The 24,047-nt window shown below is 39.4% G+C and overlaps 1 protein-coding gene across 1 annotated transcript in view; it reads right to left on the bottom strand.

The window, feature by feature from the left end:
- mcf2la (mcf.2 cell line derived transforming sequence-like a) overlaps window positions 1-24,047 on the bottom strand; it is an 82,220-nt gene that overhangs the window by 27,201 nt on the left and 30,972 nt on the right. The window contains exons 4-16 of the mRNA XM_007891616.2: window positions 18,619-18,709; window positions 16,513-16,632; window positions 15,499-15,615; window positions 13,554-13,703; window positions 11,068-11,192; window positions 9,684-9,798; window positions 8,194-8,313; window positions 6,473-6,664; window positions 5,573-5,764; window positions 3,596-3,755; window positions 2,527-2,606; window positions 1,552-1,625; window positions 351-417 (exon numbers count right to left, since the gene is read on the bottom strand). Of these exons, the coding sequence (XP_007889807.1) occupies window positions 351-417; window positions 1,552-1,625; window positions 2,527-2,606; window positions 3,596-3,755; window positions 5,573-5,764; window positions 6,473-6,664; window positions 8,194-8,313; window positions 9,684-9,798; window positions 11,068-11,192; window positions 13,554-13,703; window positions 15,499-15,615; window positions 16,513-16,632; window positions 18,619-18,709 (1,603 nt within the window). The remainder of the gene's footprint in view (window positions 1-350; window positions 418-1,551; window positions 1,626-2,526; window positions 2,607-3,595; window positions 3,756-5,572; window positions 5,765-6,472; window positions 6,665-8,193; window positions 8,314-9,683; window positions 9,799-11,067; window positions 11,193-13,553; window positions 13,704-15,498; window positions 15,616-16,512; window positions 16,633-18,618; window positions 18,710-24,047) is intronic.

Here is a 24,047-nt window from a genome sequence, read left to right as displayed (position 1 = left end):
GGTCATTTCCCCCAACGTTTAACCCAGTCATTTTAAAGCACGTTAACCAGTTATATGTGAACAGCACAATATGAAGGTAAGCTGTTTTGAATTACAGTAGCGCCCAATTATAACACTTATTGGAGAGTTATAATAGATCACAATTCAACTCTTCCATATTCACTGCTGAGAAAGCTAGATTGCTACAAAGATGATGGTCACCAGGTGTTTGAGTTGCTGCCAACATGTCCTGCACTCCAAGTAAATGTAAGGGTCCACACCCCCAATCACACGCTAAGCAAACCCACATTATAACATAGTTCATTTCAATGATTTTTTACTCTGTATAGACTTCAACTTGATGTACTTACCTCCAGTACACAAAGTAATTCCTCAACATAGACCCGTTCTGTTTCAATCAATTCATTAATTACGTGTCTATAGAAAGAAGAAATACAGAATTCTCTTCAAACCCCACTTTGCATCAAGATGCTAAAATAAGAAACACTTAAACTAGCTATAAACAGAAGCAAACTTGACTGAATCTTGTATTGTCTCGAGAGATTCAGCCTGGAGTTTATAAAGACTCCTTATCATCTCATGGCTTTGTAACATTGACCTATTAGCAAAGGCTAATGAAAACAAATCTTATGCAAAATGCATAGTGTAGTACAAATACTAATAATCTTTGCATTTGATATGCCTTTTACATTAGGAGGATATCAAAGCACTTCACAGGATTTACTGTAAAGTATGCTGATTGTGCATTCTACCACTTTGCACATATGGTCATTTTCCCCTTTCCCAGTGTCTGACCCAGTCGTTGTGAAGCACTCCAATGTGAACATGGCAACAAATTTGCACGCACTAATGTCCCACAAATAGTCATGAAGTGAATGAACAATTTTTTTCAGGGGTTTGTTGGCCAGAACACCAGGAAAAGCTCCCTTCTCTCTTTGATTAGTACCATAAGATCTTTAATGTTCAATGAGCAGGCAACAGCAACTCAGTTTAACGTCTGATCCATAGGATGACACTAACAATAATACAGTGCTCTTCCAGCATTAGATTGCACTGAAGTGTCAGCCTAAACAATGTGCTCAAAGTCTTGACCCCCACAACATTATGATCCGAGAGGCAAGTATCCTACTGACTGAGCCAAGCTAACACCTAAAGGAAATCTGGAAGCAGTTTTCAAACAATTCTTTGCAACACTTAGACTGAGAAATTTGGGGTCTTTTTATTTTCTCATTGCTCAGCAGTCTGCTACTGTTCCAGCAAGTTCCCACGTTGCCACATTCTGGAAATCATTATTTCAGGCAATTTTCACACAGCAATTTCACAGCCCATAAAGTTGAATGTTCTTTTAATGTTATTTAATTCCTTTTGCATAATTTAGATGAGACAATTATAGAATACAATAAGCCATTTTTAAAATTCACTGTTACAATTATTGGCTAACAATTTACTTGAAGGCAAAATTGATATACCCTTTAGGACATGTGTTCCTAAATTTCATAAAGATTTTCATGTTTGTGTTTTTATATTTGACAAAGTAGTTGCTGATCTCACCTCCTCAGTATTGCAAGGTTTTCCTCACTTTCAGAAGAGTTACTCTGTCTTCCGTCAAACTCATTCATCTCAATCTGTACAGAAAACGAAATCATTTGAAAGCCATCGACAAGACAGATATGCAGAGTTCCATTTTCCTTCTTTCCCATTCCCTTCTGCCCATCATCTTTCAATGTACTTTCTTTCATAAGTAAGAAGACAAGATTAGTCTTGACCATAGACTTCATAGAGCTGGAACTTCATTCTGAAGTTGAAGTAGATCATCAGGCATCGCCACCAGGAGTTCTATTCTTGCGTAGCATTGAGTCTCAGATACTCATAATAGAACGCAGCCACAAAGTAATGGGGTTTCCATCCCCCCATCTTAAATCAAGGAAGGTAGTGACCAGATAGCCTTCCATTAAATATGGTAGCCTGGATGTGGTGGTATTCAAGACACTCAAGTAGCTTCACCAGATATTGTGAAGGGTAAGTTTGTGGCATTCCTTAAATGAAATCAGTGCAACTCATCGTCAACCAGGTGGTAGCACACTCCTCCAACTAAATCGTTTCTCATTTTTCAGTTCCTAGCGCCCAAATTTAAGGAGTAAGAGAGCCAGACCAGAGGTCTCTGGGCTGCTCAGAACTAAACGTTTGGTTGGGGAGAAATTTTGCATTTCCTTGGCAGATGAAACCTAGAAAATAAATATTCAACAAAAAGGAATAATTTTTACAAGACCCAATGTAGAACTTGAAATTTACAAAACAACACGTGCAATATAGATTCAATATAATGGTGAAAGGTACCTAGATCGGTGCACTACACTGGTGGGTGAGAGTTTACACGGCTATAACTCAAAGAAAGCTCCAAACTTCACCCATACAGTCTCTGGTGCAGTTATTTGAATGATAGTGCCACTACCTCCAGAACATTTGATAAAATTAAACCGACATTCAGTTAAGTGATTATTTCTTATTTCTTGATTATAGCTGTACCTTGGATAGACTTTTGTTTTTCTTAAACATGCTTATTTGAGCTATTGGGCTGGAGCTGGAGTCAGGCCCTTGGTAATGATCTGGAAGATAAACAAAAAGGATTAAATGCAATTTATTAAGTTTCTTGCAATTTGTTAAGTCCATATTTGCCAACCAAATTATTTAAACCTTGATCAGTTTCTTAACTTTGCTGAATGGTTTTGTGTAACCAAATACATATAATGAGATATTCCTGAAGAGATAAACATCTTTCTATACTCTCTGTACGAGGAACCGCTATTTAATTGCTTTTGAAGGCTAATGACTTCAGGATTCTTAAATCCATTGACTCTCTATCCCCCAGTTGTATTCCCCAGCATCTTCCCACCATAAATATAACTTGTATTATATCTACTCCCAGCTGCAGTAAAATGTAATTACCTACCTTAAAAATGAAGCCTTCATTTTTTGAGCCCAATTTCTCATTCCCATACTTTTAATAATAATCCTTTTACCTTTTCTGATAAATCTATGGATAGAGGCTAAGATAAGTATGTTGCATAAGGGAGCTACTTGCTTACTGTCTGCCTCAATCCATGGATTGCAGACCCGGCCTTAACACAACAGATTCCCACACAACACATTTTCCTGATGGGCCTCACAGATTATCCTAGCAAGTCTCCAATTTACTTCCTTGGACCCAGACAGATTGCAATAGTATTCCCCATGGGTCTCGCTTCTTGTGTAACTCGTTCCCAGGGGAAACTATCAAATGAAATCCCAATATTTAAGTACACTGTAAAACCTAATCATCTATTTGACCAAATAAAATCAGCAATGGAACAGAATGACATCCAATGAACCCACACAACTGCACGGCAGCATGACCAATCTGGATGAAACAGGCCCTTTGGTCTGTCTACTCCCATTGCCCCAGAACACGTACTCTACTGTCCCACACTTTCAAAACCACTGTGGATAACTTTGGACCAGGCCAGACCAGTAAAGTACAAATGCTACCAGGTCGTTTTATTAACTGCAAGCAACATGAAAAAACATAAACGAATTGTAAGTAAGAAGGTCTCTGTACCAGGAGAGGATCTCGGCGATCTTGGGAGTCCTTCGGGCCGAGGGGCCACTGATTGGACTGGACGGGTTTGTTTAGCCGCCAGCTTCTTAAGGCTCACATTCCGCTTTTCAAACATCTCCTCCATGGCTTCTTGTTTTTGGAAAATTCTTTGTACTTGTGCCTGGGCAAATTAAAATGAAAATAATTTTGTTTGGAATTTAATATCAAGCAACAGTTCTCAGCCAGTTTTGCTCATTCCTGTCCTGTCGTGGCACCAACACTCTTGCTCAGGGGCAGTTCCACAGCTGCCAGCAACCCAATGATACCTCACCCATATGGCCATTCCTCACGTGGATCCCAGAGAGTACTGCCAGGTGACTTGATTGATTGTGAAGAGCCTCAAAGTCGACTCACGTCCACTCCTATCATATATACTTTCTGATAGGAAAGTACATATGATAGGAGTGAGCAGGAACTCTGGCTGTGATCTGCAATTGCAGCATCCCAACTGTTAACCGGATTGAGATCAACAAACTCAGACTTAAGACCTTCTTCGCACTGCCAGTAAGTATTTTGACGAGTGAAAATCACTTAGATTTTAAATTAAAAATTAATTAGTGTCCAAAAATTCTTCATCCAAAAAAGGAACAAGCTGAACCTTAAATAAGATTGGTAACTGCAAAAAGATGCAAGTAATTACAATTGGGATTTATTTTATTACCTTATTCCTCTCTCAAGCTTTTTAATTCAATCATAACAATCCTTAACCATCCAGGGATGCACACTCCACCTCAACAAATGGGTCAGGAACCTAGGCGTCTTGTTTGATGCTCAACTGTCCTTTTTCCCCCATATCCATGCCATGACCCACTTTGCCGTCCCCCAACTCTGCAACATTGCCCAACTTTACCACTGGCTCATCCCTCAGGCTGCCGAAACCCTCATAAGTGCATTCGTCACCTCAAGGCTCGACTGCGAAAACTCCCTCTTTGTCGGTTTCCCCAACTCTTCCCTCCACAAACTGAAGATCATCCAAAACTCTGCAGCTCATGTCCTCTCCTGCATTAGGCTCCATGACCCCATCAACCCCACCCTCGCCGGGCTCCCCATTCCTCAAGGGATAGAACTCAAAATCCTCGTTCTAACTTTCAAGGCTCTCCACGGCCTTGCCCCCTCCTATCTCTCTGACATGCTAATCCCCTATCAACCTGTCTGCTCTCTCTGTTCAGGAGACTCTGGCCTGCTGCATGTTTTCAGCCTCTCTGCGCCCACCCTTTGGAACTCCAACCCACAATCCCCTCGCCTTGCTCCCTCCCTTGCCTCCTTCAAGTGACAATTCAAGACCCTCCTTTTTGACCGTGCCTTTGGCCGCCCTCCTACCCCCTCTGCCCTTCCTCATCCCAACCCTGCCCCCCAAACTCGAGTCCTAATCCCTGACTGTTTAGCGCCTTGGAAAGTCCTTCCGACGTGAAAGACGCTTTACAAATGTAATTTTGTTGCTGTTAAATTTGATATAAAGCGCTGTTGGGAGGATGACTCAAAGCACTTCACAGGATTCATAATAATTATTTTTGTATGTGGATGCGGGAGCAAATTTTGCGCATCGCAATGTCCCACAAACCGCAATTTGGGATAGCCGAGGCAAACTGATCATATATTTCCCACATTGGCAAGAGCTGTGCATAATTGGGAGCATAGCTATCCTTTTGGTGTCCCAATGTTAACCATGAGGAGGAGCTTGAACATAGACCAGATCAATGTGAAGCTTATTCAGATTTCAAACAGTCAGTCCTAGCAAAGCAGGGACACACTAATGCAGGAGTTTTACTAATACTTAACATGCATAATGGTAATAATAATAATAAATAGTAATCCTTGTATTTGATGTAGCACCTTATCACATTGTCGAGATGTCTCAAAACGCTTCAGAGGATACTGTTAAGTGAATTGACTATTTTGTGGGTGTAAGGTGCTGCTTACAAATACTAAGATAATTACCACAAGTTCCTTGTTGAGAATCAATCCATAATCCTTATTAATTCTGCCCAGATCATCCAACCTCTGGTCAGTGGCCGACTCCAAGAATTTCTCAATCTCCTGTAAAGCAGCCTCTGCCCCATCCTGGGATTGACATTTGTCAATTGGCTGTGAGGCTAGTAGGTAGACCCCAGATTCACACCACTCAGAGGCCTGCAATGGAGAACAGAATGTAATTAATATATAGTGAGATGTCCCATTAAAATCTAATGAATTATCTGATGTTCATATGACTGCAAGGCCCATGGCTAGTCCAGGATAGGGTGGTTAGATTTCACCCCACATTCAAAGAGGCCATAGGGGAAAATAAAAAGTAATCTGAGTTCTGCATAACCACTGCATCAAAACTAATACTGCTGAATTGCAATCTTTAAAGAGTGGGAGTCATTTGAAGATAGCACAAAACAATGTAGAGTATGATGTGTACAATGATTGCATTGGATTGCATAAAGAAATTAAACTGTATCGAATTTTAGTACTGTATACTGAAATGTCTCTTCATATATACAGCGATATCCATGGATAAATAATCCTTGCATTTGATATTGCATAAAACACTCAAAATGTGTTCCATTTGTTCTGAGGTGTTCCACAGCAATTACTATAAATTGCAGCAACCTTATTAATTGATGATAACTAATTTGCACACAACAATGCTCTACCAACAGCCATGAAGTGAACGGCCAATTTTATTTTGGCCAGAGCACTTGGAGAAATTCCCTTCTTTTCAAAAAGTGCCATGAGATCGTAAACGACCACCTGAAGAGGCAGACGTGACCTGGGTTTAATGTCTCTTCCGCATCTGTCCTATTCAAGATTGTGAATATTTAACCTTCTATTTACCGATAATGTGACTCCTACCTTTTCCAGCCTCTTGTGCAAATCCATCGAGAGATTAAGAAATTCTTTCTTTGTTGTTATTCCATTCGTGAACTCATCGCAGACTCGTCGCATTTCGTTGCACTTGGGCAGAATTGAATCCACTGCGTAATGGTTATTTTGAATCAGCTCATCACCCTGTAATATTAAGGCCAAGGCCTTTTCTAGATATTCCTGTTACAACACACAAAAAGGGATTTTTTGAAAAAGGAAAATTAAAACCTGTAACGACCATTAAAAACCAAATTAGCAAGGTTCCATTGATGGCTAAAAACTACAGGCAATGCAATGCAGCCTAATAAGCAACAATTTATAAAAGTAACCTAGTCACAAATAGAGATTTATGTTAAGTAGAAATCTGCCTATCTGATCCACTGGAAAACTACATAATGTCATAACTACATACTTGTATAGCGCCTTTCACGTCCGGAGGATGTCCCAAGGAGCTGGACAGTCAGGGATTTGGACCCGAGCGGGGGAGGGGGTTTGAGGTAAGGAAGGGTGGAGGGCAGGGAGGGTAGGAGGGTGGCCAAAGGATCGATCGAAGAAGAGGGTCTTCAGACATACCTTGAAGAAGGCAAGGGAGGGAGCGAAGCGAAAGGAATGTGGGATGGAGTTCCAAAGGCTGGGGGCAGAAAGGCTGAAGGCCTGAACACCGATGACGGGGCGGGCTGAGCATGGGATGTGCAGCAGGCTGGAGCCTGTTGAGCGGAGGGTGCGGACAGGTTGATAAGAGGGTAGCAGGTCACTGAGATAGGAAGGAGCAAGGCTGTGGAGAGCCTTGATGGTGAGGTGGAGGATTTCAAACTATCTTCTGAGGGATAGGAGCCAATGGAGCTGAGCAAGGGTTGGGATAATGGGGTCACAGAGCCTGGTGTGGGAGAGGACTTGAGTTCTGGATGATCTGCAGCATGTGGAGGAAAGAGTTTGGAAGGCCAACAAGCAGGGAGTTGGCGTAGTCGAGCCTGGATGTAATGAATGTGTGCATGAATGTTTCAGTGGCTTGAGGGGAGAGGCAGAGCCTAGTGATGTTGTGGAGGTGGGGGAAGACAGAGCGAGTCATGGCAGGGATAATAATAATCCTTGCAATTGAGTATAGCACTTTTCATGTGAGAACATCTCAAAGTGCTTCAGCTGATTTACTGTATAGTGTAGTGACTGTGTATTTCAATAATAACCCTTGCATTTGATATAAAATCTTATCATGTTATTCAGACAACTCATGTTACCTCACAGGATTTTACTGTGAAGTATAGTTTCTGCATTTGTAGCCAGGGCAGCCAATTTGTGCACAGCAATGTCCTACAAACAGCTATGAAGTGAGTGACCAATTTTGTTTGGGAATTGTGGCCAGAAACTCTTTCTTTCAAGTAGTGCCATGGGATCTGTCAAAGTCCACCTGAATGGGCAGATGAGACCTCGGTTCAAGTCTCATCTAAAGGATAACACCTCCAACAATGCAGCACAACCCTAGCACTGCACTGAAGCCAAGCTGACACTGATCTCAGTACAGGCTAACCCTCCAGTGCAGTGTTGGGGGATCCCTGCCATTTTAGTCCAAAGTGCTAGTCAGTGCATGGGAAACAAATAAATTGGCTGCGGGAATGTGGAATGAATGGGGTACCCAATGCAACCGCATAAGAAGCGAATTTGTAATCCAGTGAAGAGCATTATAGTCGGGCTGTACGTCATGGTTATCTTACCTGAGATTTGTCTTCAAGGTTGCAAAGATCCCTCATAATATGTTCCACGTGGGAGGAGCTGTTTCCGATATCTGTAAAGGTGTTTTGTCGTTCTGCTAAAATGTCCAGAGTATTCTTGATCTAAAAGGAGGAAGAAAGAATAAACTGTATAAAAAAATGTTACAAGTTACAATCAGGCTACCTGCTGTCTCCACATCAGTACATGCCGCAGAAAAGCTTTCACTGTAGGAAACAAAAATTATCATTTTAACCATTTTCAAATGTCAGATGGGTGGATTGGCAGATAAAGGTATACTTCTGGGGCAGAGACATTGATATGAGTGTTGTCCAAGTCTCCAACAACAATTTGCCAGGACGCTTCCCAGTGACCCATTGCGTAAAAGGTACCATAGAAATCAGATTGTTGAGTTATCAGCATACAATGAAAGACTACAAAATGGGCACTTCTCTCCTTGTCAGTTATTGATTTCATTTACTAAATAAGTACTGCAGTTGACAATTATTTCACAGCAGTGATTCAAACAGAACACTTTGTTAAGTTTGGAACTCAATAAAGTGTCCATTATTCAGTCCATTACTGATCCACAGGCTGAGACTTCAATAAATTAACTTGACAGGTCTCTCATTCTGAAAACAGTTGTTGGTTTTGCCGCAACTTGCACTGTTCTGAACCACATTATGGTTTCACAAAACATGTTCAATACCATGCTATTTCCCCTTGGCTCATGACAATGTTATATTGACAGTGATGTTTTAAATTAGCAGTTAGATGACTGCAGCTAATTAATTAGTGGGGGTGGGGAGAAACTTTACAGTTATATTATATATATAACATATATAGTAGCTTTAGAATATTTTGTGGTATCAGGTATGAATATCCCAAGGTGTGTGGAAATTATGCATCCGTGACAAATTGATTAACCATCTTGTGGAGAGGGGTTAGTGACTGATTTACGGACTGCACAAAATAAAGGTTTTCTCCTCTTCCTCCCTCACATCCAATCTTAAACTGTTAATCCCCATTATGCTGTGAAACTCACTTCAATAAACAGCAAGAGGAAATTCTTGCCCAAGCCACTGAAGTGAAATGAAAGCGGAGAATGGTATTCGGTGGGGGAAAGTGGGATGCATCCGTCCCATCCAGAAAAATATTAACGTGTTAAATATAAAGCATACAGATAACCAAGCTCTCTTTCAAGTGTATAAAATGAACAAGGTCCTGCAATGCAGATCTTAAATTCTTGCTATGAATTGAGTATTTGTTAATGTTATAAGTTGGTGTGTGGTACCAATTTATTCTGTGGTTTGCATATTCAGAGGTTAATCTGGACAGTTGCACAGCTCTAAGCACTTCTTCCGAGCTACTATAAGGAGAAACTCTGATCAGCATGCTATTGTATTGGAGGGAGAAGTGCTATGTGATGCATACAAACGTTTTCTGTACTCCCCTCGTATCTTCCACTCACTTATTTAAAATGTTAAGCACTCACCTCTCGGAAATCATGCTCAAAATGTCGGAGTTGCAGGCATTGTTCAAGCTTCAACTGGTGCTTATTCCAGAATTCATCAAAAGCTGTTTCAGTCTCATTCAACTGAGCGAGCAATCTGTAAGCAGAGGAGCATAATTAAGTCATGAACATATTATTGTAATAATAATAATCCTTGCATTTGATGTAGCGCTTTTCACGTCTTCTCGACGTCTCAAAGCGCTTCACAGAATATGCTGTAAAGTGAATTGACTGTATATTTGTGGGCGAAACGCGGCAGCCAATTGCGCAGCAGTGTCTCACAAACAGTTGTGGATTGAAAATAGCCAATTTATTATTGTTTTGTTTTGGAGGGATTATTAGTAGGCGTGTGGAGTAAGGAAACTTGCCCAAGGTTTTGCCCTGCCTGGAATTGAACCCAAGTGTCTCGCTTGCAAGGCGAGTGCTCTAACCACTGAGCTACAGGAATCTGGTGTGGAGGTGGAACCTAACAGAGGGGGCAACAGCAGGAGAAGGTGATACCAACACAATTATTGGAAGGAACTGAATGCAACTTTTCAAATCATTGGAATGGGCACTGGTACAATCACTATAGTGATGAACGCTGTCCCTGGGTGAATGGTAATGTATAAAACTGGCTGGAGGGTTGAGTTACATCACATCTCATCTGGGAACACTGTCACTAAGTCTTACGTCAATCTCATCACTGGTGTTTTCATTAATGCAGAAGTCCAGTAAATCTGCATTGCACAAAATTAGACCCTGTAACTTAGCTGAGACCAAACACTTCCTAGGAACATTCCTATTAAAAATAGTACAACGATCAGACACATCCACCCATATTCCTCAGTTCCTGCTCATGCTACTCTGTCAAGAAGAGTGGATGTGTTTGTTTGAAACACTCAGCATTCAAAGAAAGATCAGCAACCTGAAACATTAACTCACTTTCCTCTCTCCATAGATGTTGCCTCACCTGCTGAGTATTCCCAGCAACTTCTGTTTTTATTTCAGATTTCCAACATCTCCAGTATTTTGCCTTTTCTGTATGTATTTGTTTGTTTGTTTCTGTGAGAGGACATATGTTCTAAAGCCTCAGTAAAGCAAAGATAAGGAAGTTTGGATTCATGGAATTGTTCAACTAATACCCCAGATTTGATAAAACAGATGATTAAAATTGGCCTTTTGGTTACAAAGTGCTTAGTCACCCACTGGCAATGGAGCACCTCATTATCATACATTACAGTGTGCATCAGTCCAAAGTATAACGAAAACTGTTAGAAAATAACCAGTGCAATTCTAGTTTATGGCTCAATTCTTACCATGATTAAGAATATATCATTTGGCCATAAATAATGACTACACTTCATTTTCAGTACAGTCTGCTCACCTTTGCACATTGCTCTGATGATCCAGTTGGTCTGCATTCAAGATATAATCTGAATTCTTGGTGATTGGTTCTCGGATACTGGACAGGAGACTATGACCTTTCTTTAAAGCCAGGTCTATATCCCTCTGTAAAATGTGGAGAGAAAAATGTCAAATGCCACCTAGTTCACAACGTGTCTGATACCTACTGGCTCTAAAGAGGAGGACTTTTCCCAATCTCATCCCCAGCACTTGAAATATTTTGAAAATAGGTTTTTTGGACATCTTTCTGCTTATGTTTGCATATCTGTTGCTTGAAATTGCACCATTTTGTCTTAAAATTAAAGAATGCACAGATTATAAAGCAGAAATATAGAAAATTCCAAGATTCAGCTTTAACTTTCAAATAACTGGCAGAACACTGCTTTTCAAATTTAGCCTTGAATTTGAACATTTTCAGCAATTCTGTGCAAGGCAAAATTTTCTGAAGTTACCAGATGCAACTCTGAAAGAATCATTTATAGCATTTTTCAATGGTTTATGCAAAACAAAAATTGCCATCATAAAAGAAACAAGTGGGTGAGAAAATTACAACTTTTGGTATGACAATCATCAGTGACAAAAATAGCAGTTGATAATTATAGACTGGCTGCAGGTCCCTTCAACTTTGGCATACATGGTTGGGCCTGAGGCGTCAGTTGCAGTTCATATCTGCATAGCTGGTTCCTGGGTTAAATGATAAATTGTAATCATCTTTATGTTTGATATACGCCTTCCATCAGGATGCCTCAAAGTGCTTCACAGGATGTGCTATAAAGTGAATGACTGTGGCTGTGTAATTTGTATGCAATTACTGTAATTTGTAGGCAAACACAGCAGCTAATTTGCACACAGCTTTCAAAGTGAATGACCAATGTCACTGTTGCCCAAGCCATTGTAGGATTGCCAATCCACCCAGATTGTTATGGAGACCCCAGGAATTAAAGATTAATTTCCTAGACACTACTGCGAATAATCCAGGAGAATTCTCAAAATGAATATTGAATGGTGAATCAAGATTCATCTTGTTATCAGCTTCTCATTGGTTTCATGCATTCCTGGAGACTCTGTAGTCCAGCCAGTGTTTGAAATGTCAAGGCAACCTGCACTTGCTCTCTCTCAGTCATCTTATTGGTGTACTGATCCTGTGACTTACAACACTACTATAAAGTCAAGAACAGATCAGTTTTTCAAAATGAATGATTTCGGCAGTAGCTCTTCAAAACATAATGGCTCTGTAGGTTTTGTGCAAAGGAAAAGGGTATTATTGTTTTTACAATGATTTTACTGGTGTAAGCAGGACCTTGAGTAAAAAAATGGCTTCAGTCCTTAAAGCGATTATGTCATGTGATGAACACCTCCCAGAACACATCCAATCAGATTTGGCAACCCTCAGACATCAGGATAAACTTATTTTCGAATAGTGCCAGCTTAATGCGACCAAAATAAATGAGTTAAACCAATGTCCAGCTCAGTGTGGACCAACTTCAGTCTGAACCACTGATGTGCATACATACATACATACACCCACAGGCTGTTTCTAGTTATCAAGTGGCTCTGCGGCAATTTGAGAATATATTGGTCATCAGTGATAATCACAACTGAGCTGGCCTGTGAAAAGAAGCACTGCACTCCAACCCGAAACATAAGGACTGATTGACTGTCTACAAAGTGACAAGAGTCAGGTTTGCTAATATCTGAAATTAGGTTTTTGTGTGTCCCGCTCATCATATCCACAGCTGTCTGCAAAATAGAGATTGCTTTAAAGCATAATTTTTCTGCATCATTTATGCGTTGCTATGCTTCAAAGACTGACACAAGGTATTGCATTAAGTTGCTTCTTCACAAGCGACGAAAGTATCTGTCAGATTTTCATTAATCATACACAAGTACAGCGAAATGCAAGATTGTAACCTGCGGCAATTTTCTGTCTCTCCTCTCAGACAGATCCAGACTGACTTGCTGTCTCACCATACGAGTAGTTCATGATTAGCAAAGCTCAAATTCCCTTGTGATTTTGGATATAGCCTGGATAGAGAACTGGTTCCTTTTCAGAAGATAAAACAATTCTCTGAAGTGAAGCATTGCAGTAAATCACCAGCCAAACGGCAGCTTAAAGCAGATCTTTACTTTGAAGACACAGACATAAGTATGATGAACTGAACATGAAAGAATAACACAATAGTGCTTTCTGACTTCACTACAATCAGCAAAAGGTTTGCCTGTTCTTGTTGTTAGATTAAATAGCTGCTTGCCTCTTAATTGGAGGGTTCAGCCTCTCCCCTTTTCAGGGCAGTTTCCACCATAAAATGACTGACAAACAATTGGTTCTTCAAATAATGTGGACTCCCTGCTGGCTTTTGCACCAAAGAATAGCTGATTTTGGGGTCTTATTGCATTACATTTAACTTATTACTGTATTGTATTCTTTTCAGGATAGTTTGTTGTTTGTCTTTCATTGTGCATTACCTTCATTTTGTCTCGCTTTTCCGTGTGCACTGTTAGGAGACTCATTGTTGATGTGGCATCATTTGGGAGTTCGGTCTCAGCTAATTCTGTTCCAAAGGCCTGAAGCATCTGTGCAGTGTCCTTCACCATGACGGCAAAGCTCTCTATGGCCTTTTACATAGGATACAAAAGAGTATTACATGAGAAAGGATAAAACTGGAGAAGTTTGTAGATTGTATTAGGTTCTGGAGACTCCTGACTGTGGCAGTCTTGGAGGAACCACATACCTTCCTAAATGAGCTGAAGTATAATTCAGCCAGTGCTTCGGACTTGCTCTGTCCCTAGAAGAGGCTTTGATGACCCTGAAGTTTTGCTTTTCTCATACTTTAAAGGTCTGTATTTAGAGGGCTAGCCGAGGTGAGCTCATTCTGTTTCATTCACAAGTTTCCCATTTCCTAACAGTTTACAATAACCCTCAAATTTGGCACCAACCGTAAACATAGAATTTGTTCACCTTCTGTCAAATTCTAACCATTAATTTAGATGGAAAACAATAGAAGTCCCAGCACAGATCAGTGGAGCAGGTCACTTACCATGGGACATCAAAGCAAAGCAAGAAATATCCATTCAATGCTTTCTGCCACCTATTGGTTAGACTTTAATAGAACATGCCTTAACGTTAATATAACTGGCACCTTATCAAATGATTTTCTCAAAACATTCAATTAAAAGCATGACTTTTTTTTAAAACAAATCCACGTCAACTTTTCCAGTTCAATCCTAGTGTAAATGTTGATAAAATCCATTCCATATTATGGTTTCCAGTAGTTGACTTGCAATGAAGGTAAGACTAATTGATTATAATTCTTCATCTTGTTCTGTTCCTCTTTTTAAACACAGTCTAACATTTGCCATCCTTTAGTCTTTCAGCACAAATGCCTTTCCAAACACTAGGAAGGAAATGTCTGGCTACACCAAACTATTGAAATTTATAACACAGAAGGTGGCCATTTGACCCATCGGATCCAGATGCTCTCTGTTCATGTAGCGTTTTAAAGCTTCAAATTTAGCAAATTATTAATTTCAGTCTTAACTTTGAAGAAGTTTACTGTAGTTCTTAAAAGTAACTTACAGAAAATCAGATTCAAAATTAATGCTGAAATTGCCAAATTCTGGACAGTCTGAAATAGATGTTTGTGCCTGTTTGGTTCATTTGTGTGAAGGTACAGATTCCTCAGTTTTCTCTGGACATTCTCAGCCTCAAAGGGGTTGAAAACACATTGGCAAAGGATTCATCAATATTGAATCCCCCCAGTAACCAGATGTACAGCATGCTGAAATAGGAAACTCTGCTCCAAAGTTAGTTTGGTCAGAACAAAGTTTCCTCGGGTCAGAATGAGGTTTTTCTGGTTTTCGTATGGACTCAATATTCGTGAATTCTGTGCAATTCTTAATGTCATTCCCACTTTGACCTCAATGGGCTATGCTTCTCCTAAAGTTCACCCACTGCAAGATGCTCCACCACTGTGAAATTGTTTTGTGAGTTACAAGAACTGGAACTTGTGCTACACTGTTAAATGTCACTTACAAGGAAAATCTGATTTTGCAGCAAGAAATCCAAACAAAAATAAACAAATCCTAAAATAAATAATTGTTCAAAAAGCTAAGGTTTTAAATCCTTTCACAAGATCAGTGTGGATAAAGAAGGCACTTTGGCCCACCCATCAAGCTAACCCCCTCCCTGCGTTTTAAACGAGTCCAGCATCCTAAACTCTATCACCCTTCCTGGTAACCTGTTGCAGTCACTGCTTACCGCCAATTTGTAGTTACAATGAACAAAATAGTTTTTAGTTAATTCTTGGGTGTAAATTAACCACTTTAAATTACCATGCATTTGTTGTTTAAAATATTCTGTAAAAACATTAGTGACAGTCATATCAAAAGAACTTAAAAGATTGCTACTTACAGTTCGGTGACCTAACCACTGACTGTGGCAATATTCCAGTGTACCTCCCAGTTCCTCGGTGAGCTGCGTTTTGTCAATGTAACTGTGTAATTCAGTTACTGAGTTCAGCATTATGACCTATCAGAGAAATCTCTTGTCAATAGAGAGCTGGTAATACAATTCATTGAGAAGCTATAAATGGGCATGAAGTGATGAATGAAGCTGTTGATTGACAATGAATTCACTTCAAAGATTGTGCACAACATTGCACTGAGTCCTTCGCTGGATTTTTAGAGGAAAGCATAACAGAGAAGCAATTCCGAGTGTGAGCTCATTGGAGGAATTGAACAGGCAAACGAAAATCTGCTGATAACTGCAAATGCAAAGAAGACGAGTTGCAGTTTGCAGTATACGTTAATAGCACAGTGACTCTGTAATATCTTATTTGCAGCTTGCTCTGCTGATATGAAACAAGCGGAGATTGGAGGTGGGGGTGAGGGGGAGGGTAAGGAAGGAAAAGTAAAGAGGTTTATATTGTGAGGGATTCGAGCATGGTGTAAAATGTCCAAATCCATTTAGTTTTTAAATATTTAGTCAGGGCATCTACAAAGTGACTGGTTGAGGCAGCTGATTCTTAGCACCTGTGGCGCAAATGTCTTCACAAGAGAATCCTCTAAACAGCACGCAGGCTCATCAGACTTCAGCTTCAATGATAAAGTAGATCTGTGCCAAAGTCTCAAGACTACACATCGCACAGACGCTCTTTATCATGAGCTATATTACCAACAGAATGCAATGATGATGCTGTCATGAGTCCTTCAGTCCAGCCAGCCTATATGTCTTTATCGGGTGGGGGGGTGTAAAAGAAAGGAAGAAAGAGGGGATTCATAAGGTAGAATAAATGCAGTGAGAACTCAAGACCAATGGAAATAAGCATTACATTTTGCTTGGATGAAATTTACTGAACTACCTTCTTCACTTTATTGGTAAAAACATATTCACACTTTTCTAAAAATCATGTTAAATGTCACTTACCGGTACCTTCATTTTAAAATCATCTTGATTAAGTTTCAGGACAATATCAAAGATTGCTCTCTGAAAGATCCCAGAAGGTCGAAGGACAAACACCAACTGAAGGTTTCCTGGGAATGATCCCTGTAAATAAAAGGAGAGAGAAATATTGATTTATATCCCCGAATGGCACAAGAGCGAAACTGAGAAGGTGAATAAAATAGAAAAACAATTGGGATTTATGTAGCACCCTTCATATAAAGTAACATGTTGAAGACCCTTGTACCTGTAAGCATGCTTGAAAAGGGCAAGCTTTTAAGTCAACTTTTGACAACTGATAGCAAAGTGAGCAGTGGTGGTCAACCTGTGGCCCAAGGGCTGGAAGTGGTTTGTGGGGCCATCAAGAAGCAGCCCCGCTCCCTACCCCCACCCTCCAAACATTCGAATGAGCCTAGGCAAGTCTGTGTTCGATCGGATTTCAGATTTTCATTGATTGTATGTTTCTTGCATAAATCGAGAAATATTCAATCAAGAAAATGTATTCTGTTCGGCCACCACTGCTCCAGAGGGTAAAGGCACAGTGACTGAAAGCTTTAGCACTGCACCACTGTACTGACTAGCTAACGTCCTGTGTGTTGCACACAAGCACAACACGCAGGAAGTGACATTAGTGGCAGCCATTTTTATAGCACACCTCATTATATAACGCAAGGTCTGAATTTATGGACCTAACCCACCTCATTATATACAGTATTCATATAATGTCTATATTCACATAATTAAGTCAGATATAGTTATCAAGGTATGCAAAATAAGGCAAAACTTGCTTGAACAGTCTGCAACAAGACAGAATTTTTTTTACAGCGCACATACATCGAATATAAAAAGGTTATTTATTTCACAGAATGGATCGAATCATCTTCATTGGGTCTTGAAACACAACAGCACTATCTATAATCATTGTTCCAGCAAACCAAATGGTACAGTATTCACAAATCAGTACAGAAAATGACCAGGGAAGTTATTAGGTTCTGTTTCATGGCACCAACCATAAGTTTGCCACATGCTCTGCGTTCCACTTCTATCCATTGTTAAAGTCAGTAATGACAATGCAAATGATAGTAATAGAATTAAAGTTTTGCTGTGATCAATGTCTTAACATTTCATGCATCACAGATTACCAGAACTGAATACCTTTCCTCTAAACTACTTCATTACTGGTGTTGAATTTTCATCTCTAAGATTGTGGATCACCACACCAAGGACACTTGGAAATTGTGTTAGCACATACTATTTTATTACCTTGCAAACTGGTTACATTTATCTTAATTTTTGGAAAAGAATCAAGTGCAAATGCATAACATGTCATGATATATTAACAACCTTATTATGGCAGTAACTATATCACACCTGTATAGAGTATGTAACACTTGACTGGAAAGCAGGTTCTGTGATTTCATAGAAACATTGTCCAAATCTTGAACAATCTCTGAATAGATAGCTGTAATATCATCCAACTCCTATGAACAATGTTCCTCAGATAAAGACAGAGTTTACAATCCTATTACTGGGATATAACAAGTCCCTTCAGTGGAAGAAGAATGCCTAACTTTCCCAATCAAAGGTTTTCTCCAAAATGGCAAAAGGTAAACTTTTAAGTATTTCTTCAGGATTTCTTAAAGAAGTCCAAATAGGAATTCCTGGTAGCTGGATATCCATCACAAGAACTCGAGGGAATTCTGCTCCAAAAATAGGAGGAACAGGAGGAACTCGATTTGGAGGAACACCCTTTGCTATTAATAATCGTACATTATCAAGCCAGGATTTAAAACAACAATTTTATTGAAGAAACGTAGCTCAACACTGCTCAAAAAGTTTGTATTGAAAGTACATGACTGTCAATGCATATTTCATCTTTAAAAAAAACAGGTCATTGTGTGCTGCAGGCTGCTTCAGCAAAAGGCTTTGATTTCCTTTTTTTAAATCAATACTTCAGGCAACGCTTCCCACTCTGTCACATCCTATACATCATGCAAGAGCCTAAATCCATCTACATGGTTAATATCCCACAACAGGCTTAAAGCTTCAGTGTTTCTAAAGAGTTGATATTTGTATTATATTAATACTCACAACTATTCGCAGCAGTGATGTTTTCACAGAAGACCATTTGTCTTGCCGTCTGTCTATAAGGAGGATAAATCCAATACCAGCATCTTGAAGGCTAAATAAAGAGAGAGGGAACAGGTTTATTACTACATTTTATAAAGATACCACAGCTTTCAGATAATTACACAAAATTCAAGACTCTTGGTGTGTGGCATGGAGACAAAATCCTGACAACTGTTGCCATGTATACAATAAGCTTGTTTTACATAATCAGCTGAACATATTAATTCTATTAATATGATAACTCTCGTGATAGTGATAACTGCATTCAGAGCTGCCACACCATTCATCAGTGGAGGATCAAAGGACTTTCAAATTTAAACCAAATAAATGCACAGAAGAAGGTCTTCTCTATTTTGTCGTCACATCACAACATCAATCACCCAACAACCACTACCCACAGCCACGTGTTTCAAGAGCTTCAGGTGGAAGAGACCGTATTGTCTTTATAATTACAGCACAGATCCAAGAAATCTCACGTCTGGTTTATTAAATCCTTTGGCAGCAGGCAGATTTGCTGCATTTTTAAAAGTACAGCCAGAGAAGCATTGGATCCAGGAAGCAGCAGATGATTCACTGTAGAGAAGGCTAGGATGCATAGCTGAAGAAGTGATTGTACTCCATAGCTATCGTAGTGACCTTCAGTTTTCTGCTTCATTCAACTGTATGCGTCACAGCCACAGCGCACAAACCAAAGCATCTGCTATCCTCAGTGCTTCTACATCCGAGCCAATTGCGCAATGCCAGCAGCTGGCTTAAAGCCAATCAGCTGGGAAACGAGGCTATCGACAAGCACACAAAACAAACCTTCAATTTGGATTTTTTTCTGTGGGGGATTCTGCACCGAAGTGGAGGTTAGGTGGAGTCTCTACATAAAAAATCTATTTTATTGTAAAATTAGCTTTCCACATTTAAAACCTAGGGAATGAACAAATATACATATATGATTAAGTCCATCCTGCTTCATAGTTATTCCCTCCAATAAACCCATTTTCCTCTAAATGTAACTGTACAGTATGAGTGTTGCCTAGGGAATCATATCCCCTTTCCTTCGCCATTTTCTAAGTTATTTTATTGTAAAATTAGCTTTCCACATTTAAAACCTAGGGAATGAACAAATATACATATATGATTAAGTCCATCCTGCTTCATAGCTATTCCCTCCAATAAACCCATTTTCCTCTAAATGTAACTGTACAGTATGAGTGTTGCCTAGGGAATCATATCCCCTTTCCTTCGCCATTTTCTAAGTTATTTCTAAGATATTTTGAATTGCATAACATTTTTGTTTAACGAAAACAGAACAGACAGTATGGGGAATCTCTGACAAGATTAATGTACTTTCAGTAGCGATATGGAAGAGGAGTTTACTCTAGTAGTCGATTATAATTAACATTTTATTCTTAGAATTCCTAGAATTTATTTTCAGCTAAAATTACGTGCAAAAATTTTGCAGCTGAGAATGAAATAGTATTCAAAAAAAGGAATTTTCTCCTTGTGTCCCAGCCAGCAATCCCCTGATAAAATTGATCATTCACTTCATGACATTATATCAAATGCAAGGATAATATTAAAATAAAATAGGTTTTCAATATTGGAAAATTTCACAACAAAAATAGAAATTTCGTCTCATGAGAGAACTTGCAATTTTCGGCACCTCAATACATTTGGTACTTTAATCATAATAAAATAACAATCCTTGCATTTGATACAGCACCTTATCATGTCTTTGAGAGGATGCATACTACTTGACTGAATATAAAGTGAATTGACTGTTTATTTTTTTGGCACCCAAAGGCAAATACAGCAGCCATCTCACACACAGCAAGATCCCACAAACAGCCATGAGATTAATAAATTTGGAGGATTGTTGACCAGGACACTGCAAGTTCCCTTCTCTTTTAGGAATAATGACATGGGGCCTTTAACATTATAGAATAGGCATGTACGCCCAAGGGTTAACATTTCGTCCACAACAACATTTACTTCAGGATGACAACCACAACTTGCATTCAGGGCAGAATTGAAAACCCACCTGCTGAAGGTGAGGCAGATCAAGCAGGAGTCACAGAAGTAGGATGTGACAAGGCCCTGAAGAGCTTTGAATGTGAGGTCAAGAATTTTCAATTGGGCACCGAGCAAGGATGAGGTTTATAAGATCCCAGAGCTGGCTGTGAGAGTTGAGAGGGGCTATAGATTTGGATCATTTGCAGTTTGTGTCAGGAGGAGCTGGGGGTCCGGTGAGCAGGGGCTGGAATAAATCGAACCTGGACTTGATGAAGTCACAGATGAGGATCTCAGAGGTGAGGAAAAGTCAAGAGAAAATTGGGGGATGGTGATGGCACCATCCATAATGAAGTACTCCTAGTGTGCTTCCTCGGTGCTTCACTGTTTGGCGGGTGAGCGCAAATCACAATGTGGGTTTGAAGTCACAACCTTCTGATTCTAAGCCAAAAATATTACCAAGATGACATATATGCAGTCGGCTTTTTGTGTGTCCCCAAAACCTAATAGATATCAGGGTTTCAACATCAGGGTTGCCATTCTTTAAATTTGAGTTCTTTAAAGAGGCCTTAATACAAAGGTGCACTTCATATATCCAAATTAAATGGCCAACAGTTCTATTTAAAATAATTTAGAGCAAAAAAAAACACACACTTTGGAACATCTGAAGCCAATCCATGACTCAAGATAATTGCCATTTGCAAAAGAGCCAAAGCATATTTAGCCCAGCCCAACCCCTCTTCTACTTGATAAACCGGACCCATCACTGACTTCAAACAGAAACTCACAGAGGCAGCTTCAGAAGAGGCTGGAATTGTCAGACTGACATGTGGTTTCATCAAAGCCAACAGGAGCACAAGTTTCTGAATAGCAGTTCCACGCAAAAAAAAATTCAACATTTTATAACACTGAAATTGCTCAATATACCTAGAAAGTTACCACTATTACTCATATTCTTCCACTATTGAAGGAATAGGAGCCACAGTCCAGTAAGGCTGGTGATCAAGGTTGGGTCACTTTGTTCTGAGACAAGCCGAGCAATTTTGAGCCCACAATGCAAGAATTATTATGAGTGTATCAACTGAAAACACCTCAGTTTAAACACGATTGATGGGCGAGATGGGCTAGAACAGTCACATACCAGATTGGAAGACTTTGTGAAGTAGCGATCAATGATGATAAATGAGTAGATCATGCCTGGATACGTACACTATTAGAAATATTTGGGTAGACAAATTTATCATGTTGGTTGGGCTTTCCAATAAAGGTACTTTGCAGTCCCATCTGCTTCAATTCAAACAGCTGTGCCAGAGCTGCAAATCTGACATGATTCTTGAAGTTATTTCTACTCCCAGTTCCCAAGAGCAGTGTTTGACAGAGTTACTGTTTGTCCATCAAAACAGAACCTTAGCCTCCCCACGACTCTTCTGTCATGTGCAAATGCTGAGAAAAATCTGCAGTATGCTGAGCAGGGAAGGAAGATGCATGCAATGGCTGCTGAATGGTGATTTAGCAGAGCCTAAAATCCTTCAAGTCTTTAAAGATGGCTTAACGTCAGAGTAGAAATTTCTGCCAGTGTTCATTGCAACACTCAACTCATCACATTCCTTGGCATCACCACAGATTATAAATAGCATGCTTCTCATAAACTGCACTAAGGAAAAGGAATCCAGAGAAGATTTTTGAAGAAGATCCCAAGCCACCATTATCAGACTGCACTTTTTCTCTTTCTTGCCCATAGCACAAATGGTTTTGAATCACAGTCGCTAAATATTCCATTAAATTTCATAAAACCTGACTCGTCTTTAAAAGACTCTGATGTGCAACCTTATTAAAGGATTTCTCCAAATCCAGGTACATCACATCCACTGAATAGCCCTCACCATCATCTCCAAGTAATTTAAGAGGCAAGTGAGGCATGACCCATTGCTTCTGGAACTACAATCTCCTTTCGATTTTCTTCTAAACTCTCCTCTTAATTTTCCTGGTAGGTCTTGCTATTACGGGACTTTTGCATCAACCATAAAACTACATTCAGATTATTTTACATCTTTGTCAGATCTATCCATCACAAAAACATGTTGAAATTCAACTAGATTTCAAAATAAATAATTTCATTTTTATAGGTCCACTGCAGGAATGTTTCTTTATATGATTGTTTAAGTTATGAAAGAGTATCTATAATGAAACTCTGATGCCAATAATATAATATCTTGCTGTAAGCACTTTGAGGCGTCATGATAACATAATAAGGCATTATAATAAATTCAAGTATTATTTTATTATTCAAGTTACACCACTAGATGGTGCCGCATGTCAATACAGTATCACAATTCAATAATTTCAAGATCACTTAACATTACAGAAAAGCAACCAATTCTCAGGGGTTCCAAAATCAAATTTAAAAACAAATTGCTAATGATGCAGCACTTTCATCTCAAAGCATTTCAAACCTCATCATCTCTGTGACCGAGTCTTGGCTTGTAAGGCAGCAGGTATCCAACAAAAATACATGCTTGGACTGCCGATTCTCAGGAGGATCAACTTTTACTTGGGGATAATTAATAATAATAATACTTGCATTTGATATAGTATTTTATTACATCTTTGAGACTCTCAAAGTGCTTCACAGGATATACTGTAAATTGACTATATTTTGTGGCGAAACGCACAGCAGTGTCCATTCGCTCAGCAGTGTCCCACAAAACAGTCAGCGATTGAGCGACCAATTTTATTTATTATTACCCCTGGTTAGTGATCCACTAAGACTAATAACTGGGTTCCTACTTACTACTAGGTAAACAGAGGTGTGTGGAATAAGGAAACTTGCCTAAGGTTTTGCCCTATCAAATTACTACAATTTGTCTCTGTTCTTTGCTATCCATGCGTGAAATTTGTTGGGGAGAAAAAAACAGTAATTAAAAAACAAAGTTTAAAATTAGGCAGTATTATTCAACAAAAATAAGAAAAAATATATTTCCAACAACCCCCAAGTATAATTAATTAGTAAATTAATTTGATAATCTCTCTCCCATGTCATGCCTCATCGGTTTCTCTCCACACCTACAAATACACATGAGAAACGTGAATTCGAACAAGTCGGCACACAAGGTCTTAATCTCGGCTCAAACGTAATAGGATTTGGGTAAGGAACATAGGAAAAGGGGAATGAAGATAATGCCAGGTTACTCATGTAGAAAGGTCAAATGAAGAACAGTAAATTCCTGATAACAAGAGCTTGGCTTAACTTGTCAATGCCACTTAAGTAGCCATGCTGTGAATGAATACTTCACTTGCAAAATGTTAATAAAGAACTCTGCTTTCCTCGTCACCCCACTTAATACGTAACTAGTCACATTCTAGAAATTTTTCTAAGTGCTTATTTGGAT

Source organism: Callorhinchus milii, unplaced genomic scaffold (genome assembly GCF_018977255.1).
Source record: "Callorhinchus milii isolate IMCB2004 unplaced genomic scaffold, IMCB_Cmil_1.0 Scaffold4, whole genome shotgun sequence".
NCBI lineage: Eukaryota > Metazoa > Chordata > Chondrichthyes > Chimaeriformes > Callorhinchidae > Callorhinchus > Callorhinchus milii.
This window is presented reverse-complemented; position numbering and strand designations above follow the sequence as displayed.